Here is a 19,039-nt window from a genome sequence, read left to right on the forward strand (position 1 = left end):
GGCGTCCGCGTTTTCCCATTTTCTTTTTCTCCATTCTTTAAACCTGCAATAATGATATTAAATCAAAATTGTCCTCACTTTATCACAAAGTAGAATTACAACAAATATAATAATTAAGTTGCTATCTAATTAAAAAATAGTTGTTTACAAAATGAGTAAGCAAAGTTGTAAAAAAATAAAAAGCAGAAAAATGGAATACTTGTTAGTAATTCTGAAACCGACTTCAGCAGCTTACTTAACGCTATAATGAATTAGAGAACGTATCAACGATGCTACTAATTGGCACGTAAATTAAAGCAAACAAACGCACCCTGACTGATGATAAGGCGCCTTATAGCGATAGTTATTTGCATAATGCAGCGTTAGAAACCGGTATTTAGTGCGTTAGAACTTTCAGCTGAAGATAAAAGCTAACCTAAGCCGCGTTACAATATAAGCAGAAGAAATGCGCTGCTAAATTCTATCAATAAGGAAAGGACTATTTGAAAATTCAAAAATGACCTTGATATTTAAAATCCATTCAAAATATATACTAACAAAAATCGCCGAAACTAAGCAAAATTCACTTAGACAAAATACAATTACGTATGTCTGAAAATTTTCTTAAATCAGAAAATCAAGTAGCTGAAATGAAGCTAATTTCAAGTGAACAATTTGCGGATAAAAGCTTGCTTGTGGTCAATGAAAAGTGCATGTTAGCTACTGCAAAGGTGATTTTCAAAAAATCGTATTTTAATAATAGATAAACAATGCGTACAGGGTGTATTTAATCAATATCGATTCTCTATTGTATTTTTAAGTGATTATGACTTAAAAATGAAAAAACTGCCACTTACTGCTAAATGCACCATTTTCTCATCGTTAATGTTCATTGTCTTTGAACGTTGATTAAAAAATTCTTTTTCAGAAATTGTTCCAAAAAATAATAATGAATAAAAAGCAAAAATAGTGTTTGGATTCAATGTTTGTCTTCAGTCAATTTTCCAATCAAAACGCTGAGCTACCATCCACTGACGGCCTCAAACTGAAATGATTTCTATTAGGTCAACAAAGCCAACGACATCGCATGCAAATTTTTATTTTATTCATTTCTGCTGATAAATATGACTACTGTAGATTTTTCATTGCTCTTTATTTACTTAATGCACTCCGTTTGAGAAGAAAATTTAATTGTAGCTTTGCTAAACACATAAACACTTCTCATTACACAATGACCCTGCCCATTGTGTATGTTTGGTGGTCGTTGCTTCATGTGAATTCGAATGTAACTGTGGTGTTGCAGGTACTAGAATTCATTTTGGCATAGTAAAGCCTCGATATAGACGCCGAAACCGAGTTTTTGCATTTCATAAATAAGATGATTTAATTTACTATAGTCACATTTTTTTATTAATCCGTAACCATTAGGATAGCAATGTGATTAAACTGAGCTTTTCTTAAGTAATAGTGTTTGTTAAGTAGTTTAAAAATTTATAAAAATCATAATTAGAAAGTATAAAGCAGAATGTAAACGCAAAATTGAATACATTGATTGAGTGCTAAATATGTTAAATGATGTCACCTGAAAACTGAGATTAATTGCATACTTTGTTTCTGTTTTTATAGATAATTCAAAAATAATTGGGATGCTTAAAAAGCAATGTAAATACAATATGTGTCATAATGCATTTTAATTGCACATTAATTAGATATAATCATGCAACTCGATACAGCAAATTCATAGTAAGCACTTTTTATAGAAAAATAAGTAGACACAACAAACACGTAAACGGTAAAAAATTGTAAGGAAGAGTTGTAATACTACGAAAAGTATGCAAATTTAAGATGGTTCATCAGAATGTACAGTAATATTGAGTGTAATGTATCACAGCAATGTCAGCGGCAGATTGTCTTCTGGCCTACGCTCTCTTCTCATCGTCGGGACTATTCTGTCATATCCGTAGTCTTCAGAGCCGTGCTTTTACAATGTTTTTTATCACATCGACGAGATGAACGCTCGTCGAAGCTCTGTTTTCATCATGGCGACTCTCTTCAAAATGGCACACCCATTCGCTTCTTTCGCTCGCGCGTGAGCATCCTCATCTCCAGGTCCGACGCGCTTGTACACTTACCTTCACCAACTGAGCGAGATCCACGCCGTTCACTGGGACAGCGAGAGTCACATTTATCGCTGAACGGCGCCGCTGTTTTAAGGCTGGTGTCCCTGTTGGGACCAGTGGTACTGCCGGTGGTTGGCCCTGGCTTCTACGAACCGATTCCAAACGTTTACACGTTCTTCTACGTCATGAGTCGTACGTATCTTTTGGTTGCATCATCGACGGCTTGGAGATAGGAGGTGGGCGGGACATACTTTGTGAGGGTTATATGGCTAGTGCTTTTGTTCGTAGTGACCGGTTCTTGTTCTGCCTATCGGACATGCGGTGACCACGTGGCGCTCTTCCTGCCGTTTCTATTTTTAGTTCTATTTTCTTCTTTGTTGTATTCTCTGGAGCCACTTTTCTACATTTCATTGCCACATCAACAAAATTTTCAATCGTTCAGGTTCCGGAATGCTGATGGCGATATCGAAATCCTCATTATTCCATGCATTTAATCACTGGTGGCGTATGTATCTGTGGTTCAAAAAGCAAGCCACCTGTTTACTGCAATGACAAACTAGCCTTCCGCAAGATAGCGATGTTGGTTGTCCCACCTGGCTGGCTTCAACCTTTAGAATGCTTCAGCCGCTTATACTATGTTTCTTCTTCACTATTTAAGCAACTCATCCGTCCTGAACAACTTCAATTCAGAATTTCCATTCTGATTTCGCATTTCGTTCAAGGCGAATGTGATGCTCGCAATCATTCGTGGAAGTGACGTGAAAACAAGTGCAACATGCGACACAACAAACGGAAAACAGTCGTCACTATACAACCATTTTCCATTTCCTCACGACATAAAAACGTTATTGCTTTACCGGCAATCAATGACGTCATCCCTTCTTCATTTGAAACTAATACGATGTCGATTGGATTTTTTTCATATTTATAGCAACTGACGTTTGTTCCACTGACAAAACTACTTTACTGCACTTCTCCACCAATCGAAGACACGAATGGTTTAACCTGCAACATACCACTACTTGCTGTTGTCGCTGGAACCCATCCACCTGTGCATATAAATAATGTAATACGCAGGATGAAAATGGTCATTAGTTGACAAAGATCAAAAGCTGCTCATAAACACGCCCGCACACACACACACATGAACAGCGCAATGCTACCACCGCACTGAACACAACGTCAAACGAGAACTGCGCTCGCTCGCCTGCCACGGCTACTTTTATACTAGCTAGGGGGGTGTGTTGCTTGGCTTTGTCGAAAATGTACCCGAGTAGTCTCTTTTCGCTCACGCCGAACATGACTGCTAGGCACGGAATTTTCCAATTGCTCGACGGAGTCTCTTTTAGCTCACGCCGGCCATTATTTCCAAACGAGATTTATCTAACGATCATTCGATATTATTCAAATGCTTTTCATTCGCTTACATTAGTCGAAATTCCATTACTTGATATATTGTAATATTTCATTCGCTAATTACTTCTAATTGTCAATTGGCTGCAATATTATCCGTATCAGTTTTCAAAATAATCACATTCCAATTTTAAATAATTTTAATTGCATTTTCAATAATTCCAATATTATCAATTTTACTGTCGCATCAAATTTTATCATATATTCTAACACTGTTCAATTTGGAAAATGGAAAAGGCAAAACAAATCAAATATGAAAGCTTAGACAGAGATGGCATGCGTTAAAGTAACTGCTCGGCTCGTTCGTGATTACTGGTTGCTGCATTGTTGAGCGGGATTGCCTGTCACTATAGTGCGCGTATTTCGTCAAGCCTTTCATAGTTGGTCATAACCACAGCGGCCAGCGCTCGATTTTTCGCCTTTTGAATCGTTGATGCAGCATTCAGCTTTAACTATTCTTGTGTATTTGCTGCCCACCAGTATTTGGTATAACGTTTATAGCAAGGTATTTAGAAACGCCTTTTCACTGACGCGTTTGCCATCTATCAGAACGTTGTGCACGGGATTTTCAAAAATTCATATTCTTTCAATTTAACATCAATACGGTAACTTAACTATAAATAGAGAATAAGTTTGCATTGACATGGAAGTCACAAAATTGTCTTCCAATGTTTAAATAAATTCTTTTTCTTATTTACGAATATTAATTAAAATATCAATGAATAGATTAATTACAGGTAAACCACCTGCCCACATCATTATTTCAAATTACTTTAAATTGGTCGCTTTTTAAATCACTGATGAATTGCTAGAAACAATTGTATTTGAAGCACATCAATAAACCATGCTTAAAGAAGAAATTCATTAAGCAAACGTTCAGCAACTGGAATCATTGGGTTGAGATCACATATTATAAAATATTTAAATATTATGGAAATCAGCATGTTATAACAATTAGAAATGAATTTGCAAAAGTAGTATTCAAAAATTGAAAAACTCTTTTAAAATAAATTATAAATATTAACATAATGAGCATTGTAAACGGATTTGCCAAAAACCTTTAAAGAGAACACGTTTTAGTTTAAATTTAAACGTGAAATGAACACTTTAAAATATTAACTTTAAAACAAAGCAAAGACATGAAGAGAAAAAATATTCAAGTTTATTGTGAGACCCTTTTAGCGACAAGAACTGTGCCAGCTAGAAGAAGGTAAGGAGAATAATTTTCCATTTTTTCATTTTTCAACTCATCCTTTCACTGCTAATGATCACTTTCAAATTTCTACTTTATTCATTTACAAATACCGATCACTAAATCTAAAGCCTAATTAATATTAATAATCGAATTTCATCAAAGTTGTATTCTTCTTCTATTCGCTAATCAACTGGTGCTTTTAGAAAATGAAAACCGTAATGGGAATGTGCAATTATTCTAAGCTTATTTTGGCGCTGTTTGTTTTCTCTAATGTAAGCAAAACCATTGCACAAATGTATTAACATAAAATAATTTCAATTCAACTTTAAGGTGACGTTTGTGAGAAGCGCCATCAACCAAACAAATGAAAGTAACAGATTTTCAAATATTGTCTTCAGACAAATTTATCCATTCATTAACTAATTAATATGTCTTGCATGAAATTTAAGCGAGCATTTTGAATTCCACACGACCATACAATGAAATGGAAGTCACTCTTGAAGAAAAAGAGCAGAATTACAAAATTAGAGACATACATGATGAAACAATGGATCAACAGCAGTTACGCCTCGATGATCATGACATCAAAAAAATTCTGAATCTACCTGGAAAAAGTATAAACGCATATTTATTTATTGATCATTTGTCACCATTCAGAATTATATAAAATCGTAAAAATTTAATATCACATCAAGTCATTTATTTACTGTTCTCCCAGTTTTGTTTTAATGTTTGCAAACTGCACGATGTAAATTCAAACTTTCCATAATCAAAATTCCATTTCACTAATTAATAGATAAAAATTTGAATACTTTCAAACTTTCAGTTTCGTTACATTATATAAAATTTTTTTTAATAGATTATAAACGTTCCAAGAAAGAATTACAAGAAAAAACGATTGATGACTACTTCGAAGCACAGCTAAAAGTCGAAAAAAGTAAGAATTTACTCTCATTTTTTCAAACTTCCTTTCAATATTAACACCAAAATGCTAAACTGCTATATTCGAATTTTCTGAATTCAAATAATCTATGTTCGCTTTTCCATAAATTTTGTGGAAAACAACTGTTAAATAAATAAATGACTATTGTTTAATTATTAGAGCGAAAAATATTCAACAGAAAAATGCCCATGTTTCAAATTACCATTACTCGTGTATAATAATAATAAACGCTTTATTAACATTTCAGTAAGGATAGTCATTATCATATTCATAATTGGCCTCATCCCATCCTACGTACTTGTTTTGTTGTATTTCAATGTGCCGGAGAAATTTGCAAAATATGTAAGAACACAATTTGTGTAATTACAGAATTAGTAGAATAATATAAATATTTAGCTTATAAGAATATTTGACAAAACAAATCGTTACTGTCCCAAAGTGGTAAATCTGAAAGAAGAGTTGGTCAAAAAGAAAACCGTATCATTGAAAAGGGGACGAAGCTGCAGTTGGAATGAAGCAGTGGTTTCGCCCTGATTATCAATCTCATTCATTATCACTCATTATCCACAATGATATCTCATCATTTAATTTTATTATCATCAATGCTCTATTGACAGAATATTGAAATTTCAAAACTAGAAAAATATTTGCTGATACATTTAATACTTATTAGTTTCACATGCATTTGCAATGCGTTTGAACTTTTTATTTTATAATTCATTCTACTTTTGTAAATTACTATTTTTGAAAATATCCCATTAAATGATCTATAATTCATTCATTCATTCATTCATATAATAAAAATATTATTCAACTTGCCAGCATTTTAATGCCATGCATTCTGAGTGTAGTGGATAGTGTGGAAAATGTAAACCCCAGCATCAGATTATTATTAGCTCATCTACACAACAACCCTGAATCAGCAATAATAACCGACTGCTCGCAAAATAAATTAAATTTTATAAAAAAACATTATATAAGTGTCATTATGTTGCCAAAACAGTTTGGCACAATTTTCTGAAAGATTTTTAAAAATTTTCAAAAAAAAGATCTTTCAAGCTTTTCATTTACCTGTTTGTTCTATATGTTGTTGTGTTGCTTTTGTTTTTTATTGTTCACATATGCACGAGTTGTTCGGTTGCATTTCATTGCCAATTCGACAGAACTGTCGGATATTTGCTTCATAATTCGCTTCAGTCAGGGGAGAAGTGATTCAATTGCTGCGGCAGCATTTCCTGTCAGCACTGATCGTGAGTAGGTGAACGGTTCAAATTTCAAAGATCACTGCAAATCAGAAATGCAACAAGCACGGCGAAAAGGAATGGTTGTTGTTCAAATTACAAAAAAAACATGATGGAACCAATTGAAATTCAGAATAGAAAAATGAATAATAAAATCCGTGTTAATGATGAAATTATTGGCTAATTTTCAAAATGCCGCTCAATTTTAGACGAACGATTAAAAATCGATCGGCTTGGAAAAACTGGGAAGTGAAACTTTGCGCAACTTTCAACCACCACCCAATACGAATGTGATGAAAGAATGAATGCAATATAAATCCAACTGATTTGCACAGCTTAGTTTATAAAATAAAAATTATACCATCAATTGAGAATATAAATTATTACAAAAAAATATAATTGGGACAAAAATCACTGCACAAAAATTGCAAACAATTCAGTCACGCAATCATGCAATCGTTTTAGAATTAACATAAACGGCAAAAAATCATTGCAAATTAAATCAGCAATCTTGTGTTCGAATCATTTATGCCTGACGTTTCTATGAATTTCAGGCTTGACATCGCATACAAGTTTCAACAGCAACTGTATCACCTGAAAACAGAGCAACGGGCATAAAAAATTATAATAAAAAACTGATATAAATAATCTGATTATAATAAATATTGAGTATAAACAAAGAGAAGTAGCTGAATCAGAATTGAATTACACTATCAAGAATAATCAAGAATACACTATCAAGAATATTATCAAGAATAATAAGCAAATTTCCATTGCTTTCAATAATAATAATAATAATAATAATGAAAGGAATTATTATTATTATTATTATGATAATAAAAACTAATGCTCACTTGTTCTTTGTTGACGCTGACTAGCTTTTCGATGCGTTCCATTTTTTGGGCAGCTTCGGTCTCGATCTTCTGCGCCACGTCATCCCTGGAACCGAGATGCTTGGATTCGTACTGGCGAAATTGACGCTCTCTTTGCTGAACAAATTAGCATAGCAATTGAAGTGAAAAAAAAGAAAGATTTTTCCCCTCTCACTGGTCACCTATTTGGACCATACAACCTCGGTCCAGGGGTGAATAGTATTAGTAATGGAATAATCGAATTGCTCACTTCGCGGTATTTTTCAATCTCCTGCTGCGCCTCTTCTTTAGCCTGCTTCAGGCGACGCGCTTTCCGTTTGCGAGCTTCGTTCACTTGTTCGGCTGCTTTCTTTTCAGCCGCCAGCAGCTGCTGTATGCCCGTCGTCTGACTGGCCATGGAATGCGCGTCTCACTCTACCATGGGATACACGCACGGTTGCATTGGCAAAGCGAGGCAAATTAATTAATGCAATCAACGAGAGCAAAAAATTAAAAAATAATCAACGGCGCAGTGACCAGCAACCGCTACAGTATGAAACTGTCTCATGGAACACAACCGTAATCTTTGTCGTCGCTGTCGGTTGCAGCATCTTGGAAGCCGACAAGAAGCTGCAACCGACAAATTTACACTTTCTTTTATTCAACCAAAATTAAATAAACAAACAAACAAACAAAAAGGAACGAACGACCATGGAAAAGTACGTTGTTTCGACGGCTTTCACGTCGGCACGCCGTGCACGGTGACAAAGTGGCTGGACAAGGGGAGATGGTAAGGGGCCGGTGAAAAAGCGAATTGGATTTGAACACGCAGCGTTGCGGCGAGGTCGAAAACTGACGCCTCGGTCACCACGGCGGTCAAGTCGACGTGGCCGCTGGTCAACGGAGCGACGTGCAGACGCGACCCCGACCGCCCCGACCAGCCGACCACTTTGCACTGAGCTTCGGTGGACCCAACGCCCTGAACACGGATCGCCACCGGATGTGCAGGCGAACAGTTGTGCAACGTCAGTTTCACCGGAATTCGGCACATTCTGAAAACAAAATTCGTCCTCGAATAAACAACAAGTACAACTGGATGGATGGATATAAAGCTGATATAGATGTACAATCGATCAATCAACTACTGAACGCAAACAAATCGACGAATTATGCATACTTGGATTGGAAGAAGTCGTGCGATACGGACGTCTCGTAGAATAGATTGTACGTTACGGCACTTGCACCCAGAGGCAAATGGTCATCGTTGTTCTTCAACAACAGCAACATCAGAGCAGATATCCCATGAAACAGAATGGAAATTCAACCGCACCTACCTGACTGGTCAAAGTTGTTTGCTCGCCGAAGTCGGTATCGTCGAACAGCAACGACGACAACAAACAGCAGCTCTGGCCCGAACAGCTCCAAGCCTGAGCCGACTGGTCACTACTACTGGAAGCGCAGTCGGCTTTCCAACTCAGGAAAAGCGTTGAGCGATTCGACGCCACTGCCGACGTCGGCTGGAACAATTCTGGCTCCTCATCGTTGTCGTCGGACAAGGGAAAATAGCTGACTGGTCGCCTGTCGGCCACGCCCGACGGTCCAACTTCGAAAATAATATTCTCCGACTGGCCATTTTTCAACACGTACGCTGTTGACGCCAATGATAAATTGCAATGGAATTTTACGTAAAATACAGAAAACAAACAAACAAACAATTACATCGTTTCTCTCCAAGAACGTTTTGTATAGCGAAGGCATTGTTGGTAGAATACAATCCAATACCGGTAAGGTGGATGGAAATTGTCGTCGAAAAATCGTCGTTCTAAAACAAAAAATGGAAAAAGTTTAAAATTGTCACTCGTGTGCATGGACACTGGGTACGGGATATTCGTTGAGCACGTTGAGAACGATCAATTTACGCTGACCGGACACCGCGTAGTAGTAGGGCAGTCGTGTTTTGTTGTTCGGTGTAATTTTGATCGACCGACGGATATTCAACATCGTTCTCCACCGGAACATCCCGACGCTGAGATTGCCGCCGTCGTCGACGCTTGGCGACAGCCAGTAGAACAACGCTCGCACGGGCGGTGGTCCGGCCTGGGCGTGCAAGCGAACCCGCAACATGAGCTGCTGGTCGGGACGCAGTGGTCTGTCGGTGTCGGCGTGCAAGAGCAACTGCCCAGCAGCCGAATCGAGCTGCTGTGCCACCACGCCCTGCCGTCCGGCAACCCAAGCCGACAACGCCCCGGTCGGCTCGGCAGACAGGCAGAGCAGGCACACATCCTGACAGCCGACGTTGGTGACACGCACGCGCCAGTCGAGCAGCTCACCGTCCAAGTGGGTGGTCCTGGCTGACGGAGATTGGTCGTTGTCGAGAAAGTCGAAACGGAGTTTGGACGCGGCGCCGACGAACCGTGGCCTCAGGCGACAATCCGACGAGTCGTCCATTTCCAGCGCCCTGCAAGCGGCCACCGGCGGACGCTGACGGTCGCCGGGTGTGAGCAGATCGTACAACAGCCGGTCGACGGTCAGCCGACCGACGCTATCGCTGCTCACGGTCAGAGCTATTCGACAGCCGCTAGCTCGCGGCTCGAGCAACAGACCGTCGACAACGCTGCGCTGGACCGTCGCGGGCCAGCGGCCGTCCAGGCGAACATTCCGCAAACTGACCGCAACGTCCAGCGGATTATCCAACGCCAACACCACAGTCACGCTGCGACCCACGCCCACGCAGGCTTCTCGGCTGTTGTCGGTCGACGTGCTGTTGTCCATGTAGAAGAGGGTGGTCGGCTGGGATTGCTGCGAAGCAGGTCCCAGTCGGCGCCAAGCGATTTCTCGACACCGTCGTTCCAATATTTTCCATGTCTCGTCGGCCCATTCGGCCGCCGTGGCGCGGCACCACCGCTGGCTCAGGTCCACAAAATCGTCGCCCGAATAGACGACCGTTTCCGACGTACGAACCACCGGCAATGCCAACGAGTCGATCCTCTTCCCGCCGACCACTTGCAGACGACCGGCAACGGTCAAGTATTCTTCCAATATAGACTGCTGCTGCTGGGCCGACAGTGCACAGCCTGACGACAGCAAACGTCCAAACGCATCCGCACTTTCCGCCACTCGTTTCAAGCCACAATACAACTGGCCCAGTGTTAAATTTATGTGATCCTACAAATGTGTATATTTGGCGTTTAATTTGAAAACACTCAATACGTATAACGATATCGATATCAATATGGGAATATTCGTTTATCAAGCATTTATTTACCTCTGAATAATTCCACCTTTTGGAAATGTACATTCGCAATGCTTGGTTGTAACAACGTATGGAATTCAATCGCAACGAGCACTTCAAATAACGATGACCGGCCAAAACGAGATGAAATCCAGCCTTGCGGTGACGTTTGGAAGCTGCGAAACAACGCGCCGCTTCTTCCAAAAACAAAGCACTAACCAAATGATCCTGCGCAATGAGCAACAACATCATACAAACAATACAAAGTGGAGAAAAAAAAATGAAAATTCATTCAAAATTGCTAACCTTTTCAGCGAAACGACTCAACTGACAGGCGGCTTCTACAAATTGACCAGAAGTGAGCAAAATTTGAACGCTGAACAAAACCGCACGTATACCATACCATAATTGACTTGAAGTGATTGGAATTGAAACAAAACAAAACAAAACATGTAAATTTTCACAACGACATTTTCCAATGTATGCAACAAAAAAACCAATACTTGCAAACGTCGACATAAGTAGAAATTGCATTTTCCATATAATGATTTGGATACGCCTTCGGCGAACACTGACCGAGCAAAAACACGCTAAGGCAGACCATCTCCTGCAAAAATGAACAGCAGCATATAAAAAAAAATATACATATACACATTGTAAAATAATAATAATAATAATAATGAACGTACACAAGCACCGGCATATTGCAACCAAGCATGCATGTTTGAAAATTCTTTGCGAAGCGAATGGTATATTTGATAGGCTTGTTCGTAATCTTGGAAGAGAAAAGCCAAATCGGCAAGGCGACGTGCCTGCATCTCGGCAGATTCGAGGGAAAAATTCGGTTCCGACAACGAGACCGTCGTCGGCCCAGAACCTGGTGACAACGACGAGCCGCCAATGGTAGACGAAGTGGCCAACAAATTTGGCGAACTATTGCCAGAAAGCCACTTTTTGGTCACGTTGATCAACGATTTGCCAATTCGTTTCCGTGATGAAACCTGAATTTCACAACGTCAAAAAAATACAAAATACATAACAAATTCCCAACTGATCACTTGTTCGTTGAGCAGCTTCATCTGCCGTTCCACGTAAGGTATCAAACTTTTCGTGCAAAACTGCGACAAAAATCCACGAACTTGTTCAACATCCTGCTCGGTCAAACACTGACCACTGATCGAAGAAGTGAAAAGTGGAATAAACAATTAATTTGACAATAAAAATTCAAATAATTATCATACCGAACAATTTCTGCGTTGCAACCATTCGACGGATACAACATTTGCTGATCACAGTCGACTTGAACGGCGGCAGCGAACGCTTCAACCAAATCAACCTCGCTCAACGGATGCGGTATCAACTGTCTGCTGTTGTCCGACTCCAGTGGCAACAAATTTGCATTGGAATTGGCTTCAGTCGGCTTTTGCCCGTCGTTTAGAACCGCATCGTCGCCGCTGGCAGTGAAAAATCGAACCTGGTCAGTTGAAAAAGAAGAAGAAGAAGAAGCCTGTCCCTTGGGATCATTGTTCAACAGCTCGACGGAATTGTCGTCGTTCATTTGAAAAGCAACCGCATTAGCATCGTTGGTGATGAAACTTGTCCACAAATCTGTCGAACAATTTTCACCCAACTCACAACTGTTCAACCGAAGAATATGGCAATTTTCCTCGCCGTACAATTTCCTCATCTGTTGATAAATTTCATCTGCCCTACAAAAGAGAAAAAAAAACATCAATCTCTATTGATAAGAACAGAAATTTTTCAAAAAATAACAAAACAAAAAATAATAACCTCCGTTCGTCACCAGATTTGACATCGTGCAGTAGAACGTAATATTTGAATACATTTTGAAAAAACCATTTCGGAGCGCTAACATTTCTTGGCAATGAAAAGTCCGTCATTTCAGTCACCCGTCCAGGCTGATGCTGATGAGCGTGCTGATACTGCAGCAATAAATTCAAACATTGCAAAGGATCTTGGTCGGCAGAACTGATCACAAATATACCTAGAAAATAGACAAACAAACTAATTATATATATATATACCATGGTAAAAAAGAAAAATCATTTCCCGAATAATTAGTACTTTGAAATATTCACAATGTTCTTCTAATCCCGAGTATCAAAATTGAAATGCATGTGAATTTGAAATTGCAGTCGATTAAAAATGCAAAACATCAAAAACAATCCTCGTTCAAATATTATCTACAACACTTTGGGCTATTGGAAATTGAAAATTGTTCCAAAGACTCGCTCAACGAGACAGACACATCACGCATCCGCTTGATGAAAAACTGGATACACGCAAAAGCACTATACATGTATATATATATATATATGTATAACTAGTTTGACGAAACGGATGCAATTGAATTTCCACATTTCACAATATGAAATTAGAAAGCAGGCCATGATGTCGCGTCGATAAATCGAACGGAAAAATTCGATGCGCTTTATTACACGAGAAATTCAATATGCAAACGACCAATCATACAAACTTTGTCGAAGCTTTCCATCAGTAAACCTGTCATAGCTTAGAACAACGACAACAACAACAATGATAGTAATCGAACAGCAATCAAATTGATAAACGTGTTTCCACAGTATAATAATATGAATCAATAAACAATTGATGAAAATAAATTTCAACTTGTAAAAAAGAAAATACTCACAAGCTAGATAAGTTCGAAGAAATTCATGGTCGCCAGGTTTCAACAATCCCAACAACTGCTTCCTATATTCGACGAACCAAGGCAACGGTTGGGAATGTGAAATCGCGGTCGATCGCTCCTCGTCGGCCAAATATTGCACACGTCTCATCGCTTCCATCAAATTCAATCTCAACGCTTGAGCGACCAAAAATCCACTTTTACGAACGTCACGAAAATCCAACTGCAACTGTTCAATTTTCACACACTGCCCACCAGCATTTTTCATCATAACTAAGAAGAAAAAAAAATTTTTTTCACAATCTACAACATCAAATTTCAAAACAGTTCGACGCCATTTTTACCCGGTATGTGGATTTGGCTGAACGGTTGCAACAGTTCGGCAAACGTCAGATTATTTTTCTGGCAAATCTTCTCCGCCTCGCCACTTGCCAACACTCCGATCATTGGAGCAAAATTTTCTTTAATAAATTCCGCCATATATTCAACCTAGAACATCGAGAAATGGTAGAAAAAAAACAATTAATAATAAATTAAACTCACCATAAGCCGTCCACATACAATAAACGAGAACGAATTTACTGCAGCATTGCAAATCAGAAAAAAAACACTACATCACTGAAAAGTAATGAGAAAATTTTGAAAATAATAAATATGAATCAAAAGAGATATTTTATTTTTCAAATAATCTAGTAAAATTAGTAAAATATATCAAAATTTTTTAACCACGCGCGCCAAATAAACCATTTCAACAAATATAAAAGAAAAATAAACAACGTTCATTGGATAATGTTTTTGTACCAAAACAAATGAAGTGACAAAAAAAATATCACAACATGTGCAAGATGCAAAAAATTGCAATACTGCATTATATTGGTTAGTTTGTGGTTAAAAAATTGACAATTTGCAAATACTGTTTAAAAAAACGATCCAATTCGCCAATGACACTTACCAAAATACAACCGCGCAACTCAATGCAAACAATCATCACTTATTATCATCAATAATTACAGAAGCTCAAATGACGACATCAAGTACAACAGCAACAGTCAAAAAATTGCACTGAAAATAAAAATACTGTAAAATTGGTTTTATTAACATAGCTGTTCAATTAATGGCCGAATAAATTTGTTTACTGCCCACTTAATTTTCGCTTTTCAATTTGTCAAATATTAAAGTGATTTATTAAAAAAGCCTCAGTTCTAAAATATTTGAAAATTTTAAAAAAGTAAAGTGAAAATTTATTTTATGCAAAAATTGATTACTGTAAATTTGCTTTCTTACTATATAATTTTTGAAAAATTTTTGTCCAACTTCCAATTGTACTTCAATACATTGATCATACTGTAATGGTGAAAATTTGACCTTGTCGTTTTTGTCGATTTGCCAGAGAATAGGATGAAATTTCAGCATGAGTGGCAGGCGTTTCAAATTTAAAAAGATATGCGACTTGCAGGCCAAAGCGGTTGTTAGCACGCCAGTTTTGCCAACAAGTAAAGGTAAGAAGAATGTTGGGATTTGTTATTGACCACCCAGTGCAATGGTTGAAACAGTCGCGCGCATTTTGGTCGTTCTGATTGTTGTTTTTTCCTTTTTGAAATTGGTGTTTTGTTCAATTTTAGTAATTCAAATTTCTTCGCCGATACGTATCGACAGTAGTGGTGCATTAAAAAATGATACTCGTTGCAGCACTGTGTCTACGAGTAGTGGAACTGTCGCTGGTGGCGGATTTAACAGCAGAAAACTCCAACTGCCAACCGGCGAGGCGACAGTTTTTAAAAATTCCACAAGTCATAATCCGGCATTGGAGTCGAATCGACCAGACGATGATATTTTCGACGATGTACCTTTTGCGGACAGTTTTCCGGACGACGACGATGTCACGTTTCCACCGACTGTCGTCGGTTCAGGCCAGACGAACGTGGCGAACAATTGTGCAATTCCACAGAGGTTGATCGACGAGTTCGAAAACGAAGACGAGGATGATTTTTTGCTTATGGTCGACCAGAGGACGCAGTCGAATTTGACTCAAGTTTCGAACAGCAACACCAGTGGGGAGAATTTGAGTTGGAATAGCGAAATTGGCTCGCCAGAATTGGGATTTTTCACCAGTACACCGAAAGTTCGATCCAAAGGAGTGAAATCGAATTCCAAAACCAAGTCGATCACCACTGACCAGTCCAAAGTAGAAGAGAAGGTTGAATTTGTTGTCGAAAGTGGTGAAGCGATTTCTATCGAAAAGTTGAGATCCGTGATATGTTCGGTGGAGAAAGATTTGGCCGATAGTGTGGTCGAGTTGGAAAAACGTTTGAACATTTTGTCGGTTATAATTTGCAATTTGTTGGAAAAGTTGGCTATACCAAAAATTGTCAGCCTGTTGCCGGAATCGTTGCGCGACGTGTATCAGACGGCGGCGTTGATGAGGAAAAAGTTGATCGCCAGACGTCGTGCGTTGGTGAAACGTTCGAACAGTGGAAAGCGGTTGGAGGAGAAGAAGCAGTGGTCGCCGTATTTCAGTGCACCATTGCCGACCGTGGAGGAGCAACAGGACGTGGAAAGGGAAAAGCCGTTGCCAACGGCCGAACCAGCTTGCCAGAGGATCAGTCCGTTGAAGCTCGGTGCCCATGGGAAATTTCGAAGCTTCGTTCGAGACGATTCGGCCGAATTCGAGCATACCAATTTCGAACATTCGGTTGGCGCCAGACGAACGTTGGTTCAAGTGTTCGGTTTCAGGAGTTTTCGCCACAAGCAGTTGGCGGCGGTCAACGCGATTCTGCTCAATTACGACTGCTTCATCTTGATGCCAACCGGCGCCGGCAAAAGTCTCTGCTACCAGCTGCCGGCGGTTCTCGGCTCCGGCGTGACCGTGGTCGTTTCTCCGTTGAAGTCGCTGATCGAAGACCAAGTGCACAAGTTGAACCAGCTGCAAGTACCGGCGCTGGCACTCTGTGGAGACGTACCCGTGTCGCGATTGTCGTTCCAGTCGACCGGCGAGTTTGGTGGCCAGTGGTCGGCGACGGTCAAACTCGTCTACGTCACTCCGGAACGACTGAGCGCATCGTCGAAACTGCTCGAAATGCTCGACGATTTGTACCGGCGCCAACTGTTGAGCAGGTTCGTCATTGACGAGGCCCACTGCGTGTCCCAGTGGGGCCACGACTTCAGACCCGACTACAAGCGGCTCTTCTTGCTTCGCCAGCGCTACGTCGGCGTGCCGATTGTCGCTTTGACTGCCACGGCCACGCCCAAAATTCTCGTCGACACCAAAAAGCAGTTGAACATGCCCCAGGCGAAACTGTTCGTCAGCAGTTTTGTCCGTTCCAATCTCTCTTACAAAGTATCCGCTGACCACAGTAGCGTGTTCAACATTGATGTTCATGATTTGTTTGTTGTTTTTTTTTGCTGCAGGTTTTCGAAAAAGACAGCAAATGTTTGCAGACGATCGTTTCATTGGTCAAAGGGATTTATGCGAACAGTTCGGGAATTGTGTATTGCTTGTCGAGAAAAGAGTGCGAGTCGGTTGCCAAGTTGCTCGTATCCCACGGCGTCAGGGCCGAACCGTATCACGCCGGTCAGGCGGACAGTCGCCGGTCCAAAGTCCAACGGGACTGGATATGCGGCAAAGTGTTGGTCATTTGTGCGACGATCGCTTTCGGCATGGGCATCGACAAGCCGGACGTGCGTTTCGTCATTCACCACAGCATGCCGAAATCGATCGAAGGTTATTATCAAGAAACTGGGCGTGCCGGACGCGACGGCCTGCCGGCCCACTGTTTGCTATTTTACAGTTATCATGTGAATGGAGATTGTCGCTTCGATTGATTGATTGATTTATTTATTTATTCGTTATCTGTTTGTTTAGGATTCTGTCCGTTTGCGTAAATTGATGGAATCAGAAATGTCGGCATCGAAAGGCACGACCGCGTTGGAAATGCACCGTCGCAATTTGCTCGAAATGGTCGCCTACGGTGAAAATGTGGGCGTGTGCCGGCGAAAATTGTTGGTCGAACATTTCGGCGAAATATACGACTCGGCAGTTTGCAAGGCGAACCTGGCCACCGCCTGCGACGTCTGCAAACGACGCCACTCGCCGTCGTTGTTCGATTTGACCACCGACTGCCGGCTGCTGGTGGAGACGTACCGCGCGATGAGGCGCGACCCTCGCCGGCGAGTCACGTTGAAGCAGCTGGCCGACGTGTACCGCGGCGCGCAGACCAAGGGCATCCACGCAGCCGGCGACTCGCGCTTGGCGGTCTATGGGCGCGGTGCCGGCTTGGGTTCGAAAGGGGCGTTGCGGGTGTTGCACCAGCTGGTCTGCGAGGGGGTGTTTGTCGAGCAGCTCTGCACGACGGCCAGCGAGCACGTGGTCAGCTATTTGGAGCTGGGTCCGATGGTCGATCGACTCGTGTCCGGCGACAAGAAAATGCACGTCTATTTGGAATCGTCGACCGCCAGTGGCACCAGTGGCAGTGGTCAGCAGCAGCAGCAACAAGAATTTTGGACGGCGGTCACCGAAGGCATGATGGCGATGGAAAAGAACCGCTTCAAGCACGCGGACATCAGCGAGCGTTGCTTGCAGACGTTGAACCAGCTGCTCTGCGAAATGGCCGAACGGGAAAATTTGCCGAACAGGAATGCGATTTTGAATGCCGAAGCGTTGAACCAAATCGCCGGCTGGCTGCCCAGAACCCAATCCGAACTGTTGGCCGTGGACACGATGACCGAGGCGAAATTGGCCAAATACGGTCCGCTGCTGATGCGCGCCTTGGAACCGTTCTGGGACGAGGTCGACCGTCGCGAGTCGGAACGCATGACAACCGAACTGGCGGTGCTCGACAACGCCGTCGATATGTCGGCCGTTTTCGGCATACCAGTGGCCCAGCCGTCGCCGTTTGCCAGCGCCCCACGGAAGCGCGTCTGGAAATCGACCTCCACCCGTCGCAGTGGAACGGGCAAAACTGCGGCGCGCGGTCGCAAGCCCGTCAAAGCCCCTTCTAAAGCTCGTCGTACTGCCGCTAAAGTTAAACGTACCAAAGCGCTGCCGTTAGTTCACATTCGTTGAACAACAACAAGGATGAAAATTCTGCTGTTTCTTGTTTATTTTTTTCTGTTGTTTTTTTAGGACAATAAAAATTCCACTCATGTACCTGCTGATCAGAATTTGCCAATGTATTATACAGTATCCTTGCAGAGGTTTAATTTTGTATAATTTGTCGCGTTGTGAACAGTGTCAATGGTATATTGTTTTCTACTTTGTTGTTGTTGTTGTTTTGGTTGTGCTTTCTTTTTTCGTTCGGTTGAATTGAGACGCTGTGATTTATCGATTTTATCTGCGACGACACAGAGCCAACGTCGGTAGGGTTTTCTGCTTGTAAGTCAGGTAAAAGTAGAAATTTT

General features: G+C 40.9%; 10 protein-coding genes across 10 annotated transcripts; 5 read left to right on the forward strand and 5 right to left on the reverse strand.

Annotated features, from left to right (window-relative positions):
- Nucleotides 1-1,975: 1,975 nt before the first annotated feature.
- Nucleotides 1,976-2,348, reverse strand: Tsp_10704 (conserved hypothetical protein). The gene is given in 3 exon segments (XM_003373648.1): nucleotides 1,976-2,098; nucleotides 2,112-2,277; nucleotides 2,296-2,348. The coding sequence occupies 3 exon segments, from the start codon at nucleotides 2,346-2,348 to the stop codon at nucleotides 1,976-1,978; spliced, it is 342 nt and encodes a 113-aa protein (XP_003373696.1).
- Nucleotides 2,349-4,913: 2,565 nt separating this feature from the next.
- Tsp_10703 (conserved hypothetical protein) lies at nucleotides 4,914-6,184 on the forward strand. Its single transcript, XM_003373649.1, has 6 exons — nucleotides 4,914-4,979; nucleotides 5,038-5,077; nucleotides 5,157-5,321; nucleotides 5,567-5,644; nucleotides 5,898-5,992; nucleotides 6,047-6,184. Exons 1-6 carry the CDS (start codon nucleotides 4,914-4,916, stop codon nucleotides 6,182-6,184), a joined length of 582 nt encoding a protein of 193 aa, XP_003373697.1.
- A 1,229-nt stretch (nucleotides 6,185-7,413) lies between these two features.
- On the reverse strand, nucleotides 7,414-8,160 carry Tsp_10702 (vacuolar proton pump subunit G). The gene is made up of 3 exons (XM_003373650.1): nucleotides 8,014-8,160; nucleotides 7,746-7,880; nucleotides 7,414-7,485 (listed from the first exon to the last, which is right to left on the reverse strand). Exons 1-3 carry the CDS (start codon nucleotides 8,158-8,160, stop codon nucleotides 7,414-7,416), a joined length of 354 nt encoding a protein of 117 aa, XP_003373698.1.
- Nucleotides 8,161-8,481: 321 nt separating this feature from the next.
- On the reverse strand, nucleotides 8,482-8,793 carry Tsp_10701 (ThiJ/PfpI family protein). The gene has a single exon (XM_003373651.1). The coding sequence runs from the start codon at nucleotides 8,791-8,793 to the stop codon at nucleotides 8,482-8,484; it is 312 nt and encodes a 103-aa protein (XP_003373699.1).
- Nucleotides 8,794-8,911: 118 nt separating this feature from the next.
- Tsp_10700 (hypothetical protein) lies at nucleotides 8,912-9,232 on the forward strand. Its single transcript, XM_003373652.1, has one exon. It carries the CDS (start codon nucleotides 8,912-8,914, stop codon nucleotides 9,230-9,232), a length of 321 nt encoding a protein of 106 aa, XP_003373700.1.
- Nucleotides 9,233-9,608: 376 nt separating this feature from the next.
- Nucleotides 9,609-10,939, forward strand: Tsp_10699 (hypothetical protein). Its single transcript, XM_003373653.1, is given in 3 exon segments — nucleotides 9,609-10,079; nucleotides 10,119-10,769; nucleotides 10,787-10,939. The coding sequence occupies 3 exon segments, from the start codon at nucleotides 9,609-9,611 to the stop codon at nucleotides 10,937-10,939; spliced, it is 1,275 nt and encodes a 424-aa protein (XP_003373701.1).
- Nucleotides 10,940-11,434: 495 nt separating this feature from the next.
- Nucleotides 11,435-12,661, reverse strand: Tsp_10698 (conserved hypothetical protein). The gene is made up of 4 exons (XM_003373654.1): nucleotides 12,216-12,661; nucleotides 12,003-12,147; nucleotides 11,664-11,975; nucleotides 11,435-11,581 (listed from the first exon to the last, which is right to left on the reverse strand). The coding sequence occupies exons 1-4, from the start codon at nucleotides 12,659-12,661 to the stop codon at nucleotides 11,435-11,437; spliced, it is 1,050 nt and encodes a 349-aa protein (XP_003373702.1).
- A 215-nt stretch (nucleotides 12,662-12,876) lies between these two features.
- Nucleotides 12,877-14,389, reverse strand: Tsp_10697 (conserved hypothetical protein). The gene is made up of 5 exons (XM_003373655.1): nucleotides 14,369-14,389; nucleotides 13,987-14,131; nucleotides 13,642-13,915; nucleotides 13,188-13,286; nucleotides 12,877-12,979 (listed from the first exon to the last, which is right to left on the reverse strand). The coding sequence occupies exons 1-5, from the start codon at nucleotides 14,387-14,389 to the stop codon at nucleotides 12,877-12,879; spliced, it is 642 nt and encodes a 213-aa protein (XP_003373703.1).
- Nucleotides 14,390-15,053: 664 nt separating this feature from the next.
- On the forward strand, nucleotides 15,054-17,472 carry Tsp_10696 (hypothetical protein). The gene is given in 5 exon segments (XM_003373656.1): nucleotides 15,054-15,141; nucleotides 15,265-16,361; nucleotides 16,376-16,760; nucleotides 16,773-16,979; nucleotides 17,051-17,472. 5 exon segments carry the CDS (start codon nucleotides 15,054-15,056, stop codon nucleotides 17,470-17,472), a joined length of 2,199 nt encoding a protein of 732 aa, XP_003373704.1.
- Nucleotides 17,473-17,540: 68 nt separating this feature from the next.
- Tsp_10695 (conserved hypothetical protein) lies at nucleotides 17,541-18,851 on the forward strand. The gene is given in 4 exon segments (XM_003373657.1): nucleotides 17,541-17,641; nucleotides 17,680-18,500; nucleotides 18,517-18,689; nucleotides 18,765-18,851. The coding sequence occupies 4 exon segments, from the start codon at nucleotides 17,541-17,543 to the stop codon at nucleotides 18,849-18,851; spliced, it is 1,182 nt and encodes a 393-aa protein (XP_003373705.1).
- The last annotated feature ends 188 nt before the right edge of the window (nucleotides 18,852-19,039 follow it).

Source organism: Trichinella spiralis, assembly GCF_000181795.1.
Source record: "Trichinella spiralis strain ISS 195 chromosome Unknown Scfld6, whole genome shotgun sequence".
Taxonomy (NCBI): Eukaryota; Metazoa; Nematoda; class Enoplea; order Trichinellida; family Trichinellidae; genus Trichinella; species Trichinella spiralis.

Bases quoted from the DNA above. Each gene is read 5' to 3' on its own strand.
- Tsp_10704 (XM_003373648.1), bottom strand. From the start codon at position 2,348: ATGTCCCGCCCACCTCCTATCTCCAAGCCGTCGATGATGCAACCAAAA.
- Tsp_10703 (XM_003373649.1), top strand. From the start codon at position 4,914: ATGAAAACCGTAATGGGAATGTGCAATTATTCTAAGCTTATTTTGGCG. The intron at 5,322-5,566 runs GTATAAACGCAT...TTTTTTTAATAG, and splicing joins TCTGAATCTACCTGGAAAAA to ATTATAAACGTTCCAAGAAA. The intron at 5,645-5,897 runs GTAAGAATTTAC...TTAACATTTCAG, and splicing joins ACAGCTAAAAGTCGAAAAAA to TAAGGATAGTCATTATCATA.
- Tsp_10702 (XM_003373650.1), bottom strand. From the start codon at position 8,160: ATGGCCAGTCAGACGACGGGCATACAGCAGCTGCTGGCGGCTGAAAAG. The intron at 7,881-8,013 runs GTGAGCAATTCG...TAATTTGTTCAG, and splicing joins AGATTGAAAAATACCGCGAA to CAAAGAGAGCGTCAATTTCG. The intron at 7,486-7,745 runs GTGAGCATTAGT...CTCTGTTTTCAG, and splicing joins TCAGCGTCAACAAAGAACAA to GTGATACAGTTGCTGTTGAA.
- Tsp_10701 (XM_003373651.1), bottom strand. From the start codon at position 8,793: ATGTGCCGAATTCCGGTGAAACTGACGTTGCACAACTGTTCGCCTGCA.
- Tsp_10700 (XM_003373652.1), top strand. From the start codon at position 8,912: ATGCATACTTGGATTGGAAGAAGTCGTGCGATACGGACGTCTCGTAGA.
- Tsp_10699 (XM_003373653.1), top strand. From the start codon at position 9,609: ATGGACACTGGGTACGGGATATTCGTTGAGCACGTTGAGAACGATCAA. The intron at 10,080-10,118 runs GTGGGTGGTCCT...GTCGTTGTCGAG, and splicing joins TCGAGCAGCTCACCGTCCAA to AAAGTCGAAACGGAGTTTGG.
- Tsp_10698 (XM_003373654.1), bottom strand. From the start codon at position 12,661: ATGAGGAAATTGTACGGCGAGGAAAATTGCCATATTCTTCGGTTGAAC. The intron at 12,148-12,215 runs GTATGATAATTA...TTCTTCGATCAG, and splicing joins TGCAACGCAGAAATTGTTCG to TGGTCAGTGTTTGACCGAGC. The intron at 11,582-11,663 runs GTACGTTCATTA...TCATTTTTGCAG, and splicing joins TGCAATATGCCGGTGCTTGT to GAGATGGTCTGCCTTAGCGT.
- Tsp_10697 (XM_003373655.1), bottom strand. From the start codon at position 14,389: ATGGTTTATTTGGCGCGCGTG. The intron at 13,916-13,986 runs GTAAAAATGGCG...TTTTCTTCTTAG, and splicing joins CAGCCAAATCCACATACCGG to TTATGATGAAAAATGCTGGT. The intron at 12,980-13,187 runs GTGTTGTAGATA...TCTATTTTCTAG, and splicing joins TCAATTTCCAATAGCCCAAA to GTATATTTGTGATCAGTTCT.
- Tsp_10696 (XM_003373656.1), top strand. From the start codon at position 15,054: ATGAGTGGCAGGCGTTTCAAATTTAAAAAGATATGCGACTTGCAGGCC. The intron at 15,142-15,264 runs GTAAGAAGAATG...GTTCAATTTTAG, and splicing joins AGTTTTGCCAACAAGTAAAG to TAATTCAAATTTCTTCGCCG. The intron at 16,980-17,050 runs GTATCCGCTGAC...TTTTTGCTGCAG, and splicing joins GTTCCAATCTCTCTTACAAA to GTTTTCGAAAAAGACAGCAA.
- Tsp_10695 (XM_003373657.1), top strand. From the start codon at position 17,541: ATGTCGGCATCGAAAGGCACGACCGCGTTGGAAATGCACCGTCGCAAT. The intron at 17,642-17,679 runs GTTGGTCGAACA...ACGACTCGGCAG, and splicing joins GGCGTGTGCCGGCGAAAATT to TTTGCAAGGCGAACCTGGCC. The intron at 18,690-18,764 runs GTTCACATTCGT...TTGTTTTTTTAG, and splicing joins GTACCAAAGCGCTGCCGTTA to GACAATAAAAATTCCACTCA.